General features: G+C 44.5%; 1 protein-coding gene across 1 annotated transcript in view; it reads left to right on the forward strand.

The window, feature by feature from the left end:
* The window catches only part of amph (amphiphysin), a 541,139-nt gene that overhangs the window by 491,884 nt on the left and 35,048 nt on the right, over positions 1 to 14,207 (forward strand). The window contains exons 18-19 of the mRNA XM_070890365.1: positions 8,609 to 8,758; positions 12,178 to 12,237. Coding sequence (XP_070746466.1) covers positions 8,609 to 8,758; positions 12,178 to 12,237 — 210 coding nt within the window. The remainder of the gene's footprint in view (positions 1 to 8,608; positions 8,759 to 12,177; positions 12,238 to 14,207) is intronic.

The raw sequence follows: 14,207 nt of genomic DNA on the forward strand, positions 1-14,207 counted from the left end.
GGAGCTTATTGACTGTGAGGTGGAGCATGGCAGCAAGGAAGATTGCGAAGAGGGTTGGGACGATGACGCAGCCCTGTTTGACCCTGGTCCAGATGAGGATTGGGTCTGTAATAGATCCGTTGGTAAGGATCATAGCCTGCATGTCATCGTGGAGCAGGCGGAGGACGGTGACAAAACGGAGGCAGACGCTCCATAGACCCTCGCAGTTGACAGTATCAAAGGTCCTTGTAAGGTTGAAGAAGGCCATGTATAAGGGCTGGCGCTGTTCCCTACGTTCTTCCTCCAGTTGTCACGCTGCAAAAATCATGTCCGTTGTGCCCCGTAGGGACGAAATCCGCACTGCGACTCCGGGAGGAGCTCCTAGGCCACAGGGAGAAGACGGTTGAGGAGGACTCTAGCGACGACTTTCCCAGTGGCTGATAACAGGGAGATTCCTCTGTAGTTTCCGCAGTCGGACTTGTCCCCTTTTTTAAAGATGGTCACAATCACTGCATCTCTGAGATCTCCCGGCATGCTCTCCTCCCTCCAGATGAGAGAGATGAGGTCATGTACTCGTGCCAACAGTGCCCCTCCGCCATACTTCAGTGCCTCAGCAGGGATTCCATCCGCACCCGTCGCCTTGTTGCTTTAAGCTGTCTTATGGCTTTTTCTACCTCGTGCAGTATTGGGGTCTCACTGAGGTGGTGGCGGGTAGCATGCTGCGGGATGGAGTCGAGAACACTCGGGTCAAAGGCAGAGTCTCGATTGAGGAGATCTTCGAAGTGCTCCTTCCAGCGGGCCCTGACTGCCTCGGTATCCTTGATGAGTGTTTCCCCGTTCTTGGCCAGCAGTGGGGTGGGGCCTTGGGTGTTTGGATCGTAGTTGGCCTTGACTGCAATGAAGAATCCTCGCACATCATGGCTGTCGGCCAGCTGCCGTATCTCCTGTGCTTTCTCCATCCACCACTTGTTCTTTAGGTCCCGGATTTTTTGTTGGACCTTGTGATATATTCACAGAGCGCAAGCACACACAGCTTCCTACATGGCAGGCAGCTCTCTCGGAAGCCTCCAGAATCTGCCTGATTCTGTTTAATTATTAACTATGCAGTTGCAGTGCACAATACGTCCACATCCACAGTGTGGCGCTACAAACATTACAAGCTGACAGACATTACACTTCTCCCTCCTTAATGAAGAAGTTATTATAACAAACATCATACATAACTTTCATGTTTATACATAACACACGATATAAACTTATTTTTTTTCCATATTTACAAATTTAACTTTACCACTTGTTTTCTGTTTTGAAGCGGATACTTTCACTCTCGAACAGAACCTTCCAAACATGGTGTCGATTTCACACTCATTCAAGGCTCATCCTGAGGAACGTTTTCCTCCACGGAATTTCCTTGATTTTCATTTGAACTCACTCTAACTTCAGGCTCTTTGTTTTCCTGACTCGGACTCAGACTTTCATTCTGATTCTCTCCTGGATTTGTTTCCAGTACATTGGATTTAGGATTTACTACTGGTTTATCAAAACTATCTGATGAGTCAGAACTAATTGAATCATTCCCACCTTCAACTCCTTCCATGTCTGTAGGTAAAATATGATCAATATGAACAAACCTAACCTGTCCATTATCAAACATCTTTACCAAATATGTGCGAGGACCACATATCTTCACCACTCTTCCTGGTAACCACTTTAACCATTTATGGTGATGGTTCTTCACTCTCACCTTCTGGTTTAATTTCACATTTCTTTCTTTTAATCTATCTCTATCATGATTCTCTTTCTGTCTTAATTGTGTCTCTTCTACGGAATGTGCCAAATTTGGTTTTAACAATGAGAATCTGGTTCATGGATGTCGTTTGAGAAACAACTCTGCTGGTGTTCTACCAGTAGTTGTATGAGGAGTATTTCGATATGTAATCAAAAAATTAGCCAATTTGTGATCCAATGACAACTGTTGTTTCCTTGGATTTGGATTTAACATTTGTTTTATGAGGGCACGTTTTACAATTTGTACCGTGCGCTCTGTTGCACCATTCGAAGCAGGATGGTATGGTGGAACCTTGGTATGTTTCACACTATTTTTGCTCATGAATTGTGCAAATTCTTCTGAATGAAATTGTGGTCCATTATCCAAAACAATTTCTTCAGGGAGGCCAAATGAAGAAAATTATTTTCGTAAAATGCCCAATATTTTACTTGTTGTTATGTTCCACATTGGACACTGACTCACGATGTACTCTATACCTTTATCAAGACCTGGCCACCATAAATAACTGCGTGCAAAACTCTTGGTCAAGCACATTCCCAGGTGCTGGTCATGGAGGTCCCCTAATAATTTGGACCTGAATTTATTTGGTATAACCACTCTTGCACCCCACATGATACAATCTTTATCGACTAATAATTCATTCCTATGAATGAAGAATGGATGTGTATCTTTATCTGTTACCTGGTTTGGCCATCCATTTGCAATATAATCATACACCTTTGACATCACTGGGTCACGTTTGGTTGGTCTACCAATCTCTTCAGCTGTGACTGGCAGTTCATCAATGTATGAAAAATAAAACACTTCTTCCCTATCGGGTGTAACTTGTGATGGGGAAGGCAACCTAGACATTGCATCAGCATTACTGTGATCAGCTGATCGTCTGTATTCAATATCATATGTAAATGCTGACAAAATCAAAGCCCATCTCTGCATTCGGGCTGCAGCTAATGTTGGAACTGGGGACTTTGGATGGAGAATTGCTGTTAGGGGCTTATGGTCCATAACGATGGTAAACTTATGACCATACAAGTATTTGTGAAACTTCTTGACCCCAAAAATTAATGCCAAAGCTTCCCTTTCAATTTGCGCATAATTACTCTCACTAGCACTGAGAGTGTGTGAAGCAAAAGCAATTGGTCTCTCCTCCCCACTACGTGATACATGAGAGATCACTGCCCCAACTCCATATGGAGAGGCATCACATGCTAGCTTAATCTCCTTAGATATGTCATAGTGAACTAACATGGTGCTATCTAACAATTTGCTTTTATACTCCTTGAATGCTGTATCGCGTTCTTTTGACCACTTCCAATGGACCTGTTTCTTCAAAAGTTCATTCAGTGGATGTAATACTGTAGCCAAATTTGTTAGGAACTTCCCATAATAGTTCAAAAGACCCAAGAATGAACGAAGTTCAGTGACATTCCTGGGAGTGGGTGCATTTCTAATTGCATCCAATTTTTCCATGGTTGGATGTAAACCATCTTTGTCTACTCTGTACCCTAAGTACTCCACTCAGTTTTTAAATAACTCACACTTACGAGCAGACACTCGTACTCTGTGCTTCTCTAGCCATTTGAGGACTTCATTCAATATGTTATTATGAATTTGTCTATTTGGTGCTGAAATTAGTATGTCATCCAAATAACATACTACCCCTTCAATATCTTGCAAAATCTGGTTCATCACCCCTTAGAATATAGCAGGGGTGCAAGACACTCCAAACGGTAGCCTATTAAATTGATATAGGCCTAGCTGAGTATTTATAGTCAAGCATGACTTGGACTCCTCATCTAGTTCAAGCTGTGAGCAGGCATTCGTAAGATCCAGTTTTGAGAAGATCTGACCACCTGTCAGTGTTGTGAACAAATCTTCTATTTTCGGCAATGTATTGGGGACATTACCCTCTCGAACTTGGTTTATGGTTACTTTATAATCACCATACAATCTTACCTTACCATCGGATTTAGGTACAACAACAATGAGTGTAGCCCAATTACATCGATCTATCTTACAAATAATGTTCTCAGTCTCTAGTCTTTTGAGTTCTTGCTCAACTTTCTCCTTGAGTGCATATGGTACGGAACGTGGCTTGTAGTAAACTGATCTAGCATCCTTCTGTACCCTGACACTCGCCTTGAAGCCTTGGATCGGACTGCCCGTTTCGCAGAACACCTTCGGATACTTCTTGATAACCTCATCCGTTGATGAAAATCTCGCTTCCACACAGAAAATCTTACTCCAATCCAGCTTCAGTGAGCTCAACCAATTTCTTCCTAGTAAGGCAGACTTGTCTCCTTTCACTACTATCAGAGGCAAGTTCTGAAATTGATCTTTATATTTCACCGGTACAGTGATACGACCTACCACAGGAATGTTCTCTCCCAAGTAGCCTCGCAGCTCTATCTTGAATTTCTCCAGTTGGAAATCACGCAATTTGTCGCGATATAGTGACTCCGGTACTACACTCACGGATGCACCCGTGTCAATTTCCATTGGTATCTTGAATCTCGCAACATCTATGTGGATTTTGATGCTTTCCGAATCGCTGTCTGTTAACCTCGTGCTCCTGATGACGTGTAACTCCAACATCTCCTCGTCCTGTTGTTGTTCTTCCATGCTATGTAGTCTCTTGTGATTTCTACTCATTGCTTTGAACACTGGACTCATAGCTTTTAAAGCTGGTCTACCCTTCAATCGGCATGCCTTTGCAAGATGCCCAGTCTTCCTGCAGAAGAAACACTCTGCCTTCACGTATGGACAACTTGAGCAATGTGTTGTCCCAGGCACCTATAGCACAACTTCGACGCTCTGTTAGAATTTCCAGTTTCTGAGACTTTGGGCCCTCACCGTCTTTTACTTTGAATCTGCAGGTGATTTATCTCGGTTGACTGACGACCGTAATTATTAATTAATTCTCGGGAATATTGTTCGGCCATGCCCATCGACCTCGCTGTCTGACAAGCAATCTCAAAAGTCATGTCAAACGTCGTCAATAACTTCCTTCTGATCGCATCATTTTTCACCCCACAAACAGAACGATCCCGTAATGCTCGGTTTTGAAAGTTTCCAAAATTACAGTGCATCGATAGCTTTTTTAATGCTACGATGTAATCACTGATACAATCATCAGCCTTTTGATTCCGAATCCAGAAACGATAGCTTTCAGCAATTTCTAACGGTTTGGGGTTATAGTGCTGCTCCAGCATCGTTCAAATCTCTTTAACCGTTGTGTCCTTTGGCTCGTCAGGCACAAGCAGATTTACAAGGGTGTCATACAATGCCTGACCTGCCTCCGATAAGAAGATCGCTCTCTTATGTTCCAACACAGCCCGGTTCTGAATTGCATTGTCTGGAACTTCGATTATGTTATTTGCAGTGAAATACATCTCTAACCGATCCACATACGCTTTAAAACATTCCCGGTCGTGTCTATATTTCCCCAAATGTCCGATTACACCTGCCATTTTAATCTCTAGCTGTTCACACTGTATTCCAAAGACAGAAACTTCCAAAGTCTCTCTGTCGGCTGGCTGAATCCTTCACCAATAAAATTTAAGCTTTAAATCACCCGAAAAATTCCATCTCGCCGCCAAATATGATATATTCACAGAGCACAAGCACACACAGCTTCCTACATAGCAGACAGCTCTCTCGGAAGCCTCCGGAATCTGCTTGGTTCTGTTTAATTATTAACTATGCAGTTGCAGTACACAATTCGTCCACATCCACAGTGTGGAGCTACAAACATTGCAAGCTTACAGACATTACAGACCTCAACCTTGATCCGCCTGTAATGCTGCTTTGCTGCTCCCGAGTTGGGTTGTTGTTTAAGGCTCAGAAATGCCCTGCGCTTGTGATCTATTACTTCTTGGATCTCCTGATCCTTCTCATCAAACCGGTCCTGATGTTTCCTGGTTGAGTGACCGAGCGTCTCTTTGCAGGCACTGGTTATGGAGGCCTGGAGGGCAGACCAAGTGCTGTGGGCATTCTACGTCTCGGGGTCATCAAGGCCCGACAGGTTAGCTGTGAGGCGCTGACTGTGTAGGGCTCTCTTAGCTGAGTCCTTTAGTGCCCCAGCATTGACTTTTTTGCAGCACTGCTTCTGCTGCCCCACCCCCACCCAGCTTTGGGACTATGTTGGTGTCGATGATGGATCGGATTAGGCGGTGGTCCGTCCAGCAGTCATCAGCTCCTGTCATGGCGCAGGTAATGTGCACATCTTGCGATCCCTGGCTCGGACTACCACCAACGATGCCTCTGCAAGATCCTACAAATACCCTGGGAGGACAGACGCACCAACATTAGTGTCCTCGTCCAGGCCAACATCCCCAGCAGTGAAGCACTGACCACACTTGATCAGTTCCGCTGGGCAGACCACATCGTTTGCACGCCAGACACGAGACTCCCAAAGTAAGCGCTCTACTCGGAACTCCTTCACGGCAAACGAGCCAAAGGAGGGCAGTGGAAACGTTACAAGGACACCCTCAAAGTCTCCCTGATAAAGTGCAACATCCCCACTGACACCTGGGAGTCCCTGGCCAAAGACCGCCCTAAGTGGAAAAAGTGCATCCGGATGGACGCTGAGCACCTCGAGTCTTATCGTCGAGAGCATGCAGAAATCAAGCGCAGGCAGCGGAAAGAGCGTGCGGCAATCCAGACCCGCCCACCCCTTCCCTCGACGACTGTTTATCCCACCTGTGACAGAGACTGTGGTTCTCGTATTGGACAGTACAGCCATGCAAGAACTCATGCTAAGAGTGGAAGCAAGTCTTCCTCGATTCCGACGGACTGCCTGTGATGATGATATAATATCATGTTATAATGTCACATAGCTGGTTGTAAATATGGCGTATGCTATATTTTCCAGTCTGCTCCCAGAAATGAGTGATTCAGTTCCTAGTGAAAGTCAATCATCTTCAGCTGGTATCTGTACACCTGTCCCCCTTGTATAAAATGCATAAAATCAAAACTAAACTGGCATATATTTTGGTATTTTTGTGTGTGATGACAAGAATCAGATTAATGTTATTCTGCAAAATGGCACCAGTATGCGCAGGTAGGTTTGCGGGGTATGGTTTAAGGTACACACTTGTAGCAAAAACAAATTGTAATGTCAAACATTCCTAAAATCTCCAAAGGGACAAAGATCTCCAAAAAAAAACAACGTCCGAAAAATAAAAATGAAAAATTCAGCTCTCATAATCAAAGTTAACTTTCACTTTTATATGCACTGCAAATAAAAATACAAATGCCTCCCCCCTCTGTAATCACAGCAGGACCTCAAAGGTATAATTTCAAGATAATTACCAGTGCACCATGCTAGCCAATATATATACTGGCCTGATAAGGGAGGTAAACGCATGTTTATGGACACAGTGTAGGAGGCAAGGGTTTAAATTGCTGGGCCATTGGATGTAGCTCTGGGGCAGGAGTGAGATGTACCAATGGACGGTCTGCAGGATCAGCAAGCTCCTGGTTAGGCTGACTACAGCTTTGGGGTTGGATTCAAGCTAATGTGGCGGGGAAAGGGGAAAGCATGGGAGTAGAGTAGTCAGTTTGGAAGTGTAAGTAAGCTCTAGGCATGTAGGAAACAACGAGGTAGAGAAGTTCACAGAGGTTAAACAGGACAAGATAGTGAACTGTGACTTTGCACAGTAATAGTAATTCACCAGTGTTGGCACGGAAGTAAAACCACGGGAAACCAAACAAATTGGCTTGGAACTGATAGAATCCTTGTTAGTTTTGAAAGTGACCAACGAACGAATTGTGGACACTTACATTTTAGGAAGAGAATCTTTCCTTTGTTTTATTTTGGTATTTGAGAATGCTATCCATTTTGGAGCGGTAACCTTCGCGACGCGGGACATCCTGCACCTGGCTCAGAAGTCCCGCCCCCCCCGACCTAAATTGGGGTCACCGCCCCTGACAGAAAGTGGAGTGCAATGTCAGGCGTTCCACTTCCTGTCCGGGCCGGCTCTGGGGTGCTACCCGGGCGTAAGTCGGAGCACTACTTGGGCTCTCCGCATAGTGCTAATGCGTTCTGAGGGCCCTCCCCTTCCGTTAAAGGGGAGGACATGCTGCGAGCTCTGCAGGATTTTCAGGGGCCTACACTAGACCACCGGGAATGTGAGTGCCGTGGCCACAGCCCTGCACTGAAACCGAGCTGACATCGCCCGTGCCAACCTTATGGGGCGTTGCCCAATTTCTGCTGCAGGGCGAAAACAGGCCGCCGTAGGGCAAAAAGGAGTCACTGCACACGGCGATGATATCTTCACTGGAGGGGCAGCAGCCCGGGATGCTACCAGCAGGGATGGGTGCTACTGGTTTCACGCCTCCGCTAACTCCTGCTCAATTTTGCGGGAGTCCGTAGCGCCCTCCCCCCCAGGCGGAAACATTTTCGCGCCACATTAGCGCCCCCCAGAGGCACTAACAGGAGGCGCACAGCAGGGGAATTTCGCCCTCTTTGAGTCAGATTACTCAGCATTTTGGCACTTTCTTACTGAGTCTGCCTCTCGAAGCTGTTTAGTTACATATTAGAGTCATAGGAGGTGGAATACTTGGTACAAGTAAAATACTTAGGACTGATAAAGCAGGGACACTGGTTTATGGTGATTGAATAATTCAAAATTTATTTTCATTGTATGGGATTCTGGCATTGTTGGCATTGAATTTCCTTAAAAACCATAAATCAGTGGCCCTTGCTGGTAAGCTGCAGCAGAATTTGTCAAATTAGTTTATTAAATGGGATTTTTATTTCCTTTTCATGTTGTGTCGAGTTTTTTTATTGCGTTTACTCAAAGCACTAACACAGTTGCCTTCCCCTACTCTCAAAAGATCAATGCAGAATCCACTCTTGCCGAGGAGCCCAAAGCCCCCGAAGCAGTCGCTGAGCCATCCCAGGATGCCCTCTCTGCTGTGCCCAGTGTGGCCGCGGAGGAGGTTGTGGTGAATCCACTGTTTGACTGCAGACTGATTTCACTAACAGTAAGTGCTTCGTTCATCCCATCACCACAGCCACCTCCTTTGTTATTGCTCGACAGTAGAGATGGTTTTTCTGTTCAGTGTTGCATGTGTGCATTTCCCTCCACCCTGATCAAGATATCACCTATGAAGTTTCTCCCCCCACACACCCCAAACCATCTGTTTTCCATCTTCATTTAAACTGAGTTAAGCCTGAGTATTCATTCTCTGATTGCAATGGCAAGTATGACCCTCTCATTGAAATGACTCCAGAAATGGATGCCCAGACTACAGCAATGGGCCTGTTCCTATAGATGTGACTTGTACACAACCAATCCATCAACTGTTTATTTAACTGCAGTGTTCTCCTACCCAATGTTAAGCAATGTATCCATGGTGTGTGCGCATGTGTGTGTAAGTGTATGTGTGCTGGATTTGCAATTCTGCCGATGGGATAAGAGAGCCTGATTCAGTAGTGTTAGTTCAGGAGTTTGCTCGCAATCGCAGTCTAAATAAGCGGCATATAAAATCAGCTAAAAACAAGTGCACTTTCACAGGTGAAGTGATTTCAGTGCTTTAACAGCATAGGTGAACCTCTGTTTTTATGTTATTTTCTCCCCTGTCAGCACAGGGTAGTTGACTGATCTCCACCAGTGCCCAGTGAAAAGAGAGGAACAATGGAATGTAGCCTGTGAATCGCTTTCCCTCTGGTTTTCTTTCCCAGCTTCCTAGTGGAAAAAGGACTGGCTTTTGTCATAGACTTTCTCACAGTGACATGCCTGAGATTAGAAGCACAGAAATCTGGAGTGCCACAGGTACAAGGCCATATCCCACTGCTCCATGGTACCACAGGTTGGTGCTCTAACATGCCCACAGGTATAGGGCCATATCCCACTGCCCCCTGGTACCCCAGGTTGGTGCTCCAACACACCCACAGGTACAAAGCCATAATCCACTGCCCCATTGTATCACAGGCTTGTTCTCCAACACACTCACAGGTATAGGGCCTTACTGCTATCGAGGGGAGTGTGATATTCTGGATGAAATAAATATAGTGAGAGGGGAAGTATTAAGGAATTTAGCAGCTTTGAAAGTAGATAAGTCCCCAGGCCCGGATGAAATGCTTCCCAGGCTGTTGAGCGAAGTAAAAGAGGAAATAGCAGAGGCCTTGACCATCAGTTTCCAGTCCTCTTTGGATCTGGGCATGGTGCTGGAGGATTGGAGGACTGCTAATGTAGTACCCTTGTTTAAGAAGGGAAAAAAGGATAGGCCGAGTAATTACAGGCCTATCAGCCTAAACTCAGTGGTGGGAAAATTATTGGATAAAATCCTGAAAGACAGGATAAATCTACATTTGGTAAGGCAAGGATGAATTAGGGACAGTCAGCACGGATTTGTTAAGGGAAGATTGTGTTTGACTAAACTGGTTGAATTTTTTGTGGAGGTAACCAAGAGGGTCGATGAAGGTAGTGCACACGATGTAGTGTATATGGACTTTAGCAAAGCTTTTGATAAGGTCCCACGTGGCAGACTGGTCATGAAGGTTAAAGCCCATGGGATCCAGGGCAAAGTAGCAAGTTGGATCCAAAATTAGCTTGGAGGTAGGAAGTAAAGGGTAATGATTGATGGATGTTTTTGTGACTGGAAGGATGTTTCCAGTGAGGTTCTGCAGGGCTCAGTACTGGGTCCCTTGCTTTTTGTGGTATACATCAACGATTTAAATTTGAATATAGGGAGTATGATTAAGAAGTTTGCAGACGACACTAAAATTGGCTGTATGGTTGATAATGCAGAGGAAAGTCATGGGCTGCAGGGGGATATCAATCTACTGGTCAGGTGGGCAGAGCAGTGGCAAATGGAATTTAATTCAGAGAATTGTGAGGTAATGCACTTTGGGAGGGCTAATAAGGAAATGGTATACACATTAAGCGGTAGGCCACTTAATAGTGTAGATGAACAAAGGGACCTTGGAGTGCCTGTCCACAGATCACTGAAAGTTTCAGGCCAGGTGGATAAGGTGGTTAAGAAGGCATACGGAATGGTTGCCTTTATTGGCCGAGGCATAGAATATAAGAGCAGGGAGGTTATACTTAAATTGTATAATACTTTGGTTAGGCCACAGCTGGAGTACTGCATGCAGTTCTGGTCACCATATTATAGGAAGGACGTGATTGCACTGGAGAGAGTGTCAAGGAGATTTACTAGGCTGCTGCCTGGAATGGAGAATCTTAGTTAGGAGGACAGATTGAATAGGCTGGGTTTGTTCTCATTAGAACAGGGAGATTAAGAGGAGCCCTCATTGATATGTACAAAATATTGAGGGGCCTGGACATAGTGGATAGTAAGGGCCTATTTCCATTGGTGGAGGGATCTATTATGAGGGGGCATAGTTTTAAGGTGTTTGATGGAAGGTTTAGAGGGGATTTGAGGGCGGGGGGCTACTTTAAGCAGAGGGTTGTGGGGATCTGGAATTTGCTGCCTGGAAGAGTGGTGGATGCAGAAACCCTCACCACTTTTAAGAGATGGTTGGATGGGCACTTAAAGTGCCGTAACCTGCAGGGTTACAGACCTAGAGCTGGTAATTGGGATTAGACTGGATGACCTTTTGTTGGAAGGCGCAGATATAATGGTAAGTACTGCAGGGAATCGAATACAGTCAGCGTGATCTCCTGGACTAGGTTCGATCGCCTAGATGGGTCGGAGAGGAATTTTCCCAGATTTTTTTTCTCCCTAAATCGGCCTGAGTTTTATCTGGCCAATAATTTTTGCCTCTCCCAGGAGATCACATGGCTCCGGTTGGGGTGGAGTGTAGAAGGTTTCAGTATAAGGAGTGTCGCAGTTGTACGAGGCGGACTGGTTAGGCTGGGCGCTCTTTGCCTTTCCACCATTGTTCATTGTTTATCGGTTTATATGTAACCTTCAGAGCTGCTGACCGAGGGCCTTGCAGCTCTTTGTCGGCTGGTGTGGACATGATGGGCCGAAATGGCCTCCTTCTGCGCTGTAAATTTCTATGTTTCTATATCCGACTGCCCCCTGGTACCACAGGTTGGTGCTCCAACACACCCACAGGTATAGGGCCATATCCCACTGTCCCATGGTACTGCAGGCTGCTGCTTCAAGGCGCTGTCACTATGGTTTTGTCCTGGCACAAAATCATGTGCTGTATGTCCACGGTTTCCAAAGGTGCACTCCCTTAGACTGCACTCCGTACCAGATTGGGAAGTCCCCTCAGTATTAAAGTGTTTTTTGTCTGTGACCCTGTAGGTATGTTAATAAGAAATGCCCATTGCTTGAATCTCATCAGAGAAACCATCCTTGTTTTAACTGTCCCTTTGATCATTTCAAATCACATCATGTTCTAATATTTTACACTACTAGATTTAAAATATGATACTGGAGATACATTCAGATGAAATAAATCCCCTGTTTTATTCCCTATAAAGGAGATTAAGGAGCCTGAGGTGCAGGAGCCAGCTGTAAATGCTGTGACTGAGATCACTGAGGTACGTAAATGGTGCCTCAATGGCTGAGCGAAACAGTAGATCATCTGCTCATTACAGTTAAACACTGTCATCAAATCTCACCCCGATAATTAGTACTCCATAAATGGAACGGTTTCATGTGCGTCAGAGATGCTTGTGCATATTATGAAAAAGGACTGTGATATTCCTGCCATGCAAATAATCATTTGTAGTTGATAGCCAACCTTTACTGTGTGGAAATGCTGAACTAGTACCGATGGTAATTCAGGGCTTGAGAGAGAAAGCAAGTAATGAGTACATTGGAGCCATTCTCAAGGCCACTGGTTTGCAATGACTGAATAAAGTCAACCTCTGGTTTTATTGCATGCTGAGATTTTTTTTAACAGGTGTTTTGCAGATCAAATTGAATAATTCTATCAGTTTTTCTCTGTGAAAATGTAAAAACCATTGGCTGTGCATATAAAAGGAGTTATAGAAACATAGAAACTAGGTGCAGGAGTAGGCCATTCGGCCCTTCGAGCCTACACCACCATTCAATAAGATCATGGCTGATCATTCACCTCAGTACCCCTTTCCTGCTTTCTCTCCATACCCCAGGTTTACATATATAACAGAGAGAGAGAGACAGAGAGAAAGAGAGAGAGAGAAAGAAAGATAGAGAAAGATAAATAGAAAGAGAGGTGCAAGAGAGAGCGAAAGAGAGAGAAAGGGAGAGAGAAAGAGAGAGAGAGAGAATGAGAGAGAAAAATAGAGAAAGAGATAGAGAATGAAAAAGAGACAGATAAAGAGGGAAAGAGAGAGAAAGAGATAGAGAAAGAGATAGATAGAGAGAGACAGAGGGAGAGAGAAATGAGAGAAAGAGAGAGAGAGAGAAAACAAGATAAAGAGAGAGATAGAGAGAGAGAGATAGAGAGAAAGATAGAGAGAGAGAAAAAGAGAGAAAAAATAGAGAGAGAGGGAGAGAGAGAGAAAGAGAGAGGAAGATAGAGAGAGAGAGGAGCGAGAGCGCTAGAGAGTGAGAGAGAGAGAGAAAGAGAGCGATAAAGAGAGAGAGAGAGAGAAAGAGAAACAGAGAGAGAGAGAGAGAGGAAAAGAGACAGAAAGAGAGAGAGAGAAAGAGAGAGAAAGAAAGAGACAGACAGAGAAAGGGACAAAGAGAGAGAGAGAGACTGAAATAGAGAAAAATAGAGAGAGAGAAAAAGAGAGAGAGAGAAAGAGAGAAAGAAAGAGATGAAGAGAGAAAGAGAGAGAGAAAGAGGAAGAGAGAGAGAGAGAAAGAAAGAGATAAAGAAAGACTGAGAGAGAAAGAGAGAGTAAGAGAGAAAGCGAGAGAGAGAAAGAGAGAGAGATAGAGAATTTATTGAATTTATTGAATTTGTGTGCCTTCCCTCATCTAACCTGAGTCTGTGTCCATTAGTTCAAGAGTATTGCAATCTGTGATAACAGGACAAAAGAATGAATATTGGACAGCATAGTGCCCACTCGGCAGCTGTTTCACAAGATAGTCCACACAGACATGATGGGCCGAATAGCCTCCTCCTGTGCTGTAAGATTCTATGAATATAATTACAGGCAAGGATAGCAATTCAGCCCATCTTAATTCATCATCTGGAGGAATCCCAATGCCCCCGCTATTGTAACACCCAATTGATTCTATGATTTTAACTCCAGTACTGTGTCTGGATATTTATTCCAGATGTTGATCACTCTCTGTGTAAAGAAGAATTTTCCGATATCAGCCCTAATGTTACCTTTTATTAGTTGGAACCCGTGTCCCTCAATTCTGCTCTCACACTTCAACTTGAAATAATATTCCAGGTTAACTTTTTCTATATCCAAAACAATGTTATATGCATTTATCAGATCACCTCTCGGACACCTCCTTTCATGTCTTTCCTGTATAACACAAACCCCTGACACTGGGGATTGGCCTTGTGCCTCTTCTCTGCACTCCAGTATTTCAATATCTCTCTTGTTTCATGGTGACCAGA

Source organism: Pristiophorus japonicus, chromosome 1 (assembly GCF_044704955.1).
Source record: "Pristiophorus japonicus isolate sPriJap1 chromosome 1, sPriJap1.hap1, whole genome shotgun sequence".
Taxonomy (NCBI): Eukaryota; Metazoa; Chordata; class Chondrichthyes; family Pristiophoridae; genus Pristiophorus; species Pristiophorus japonicus.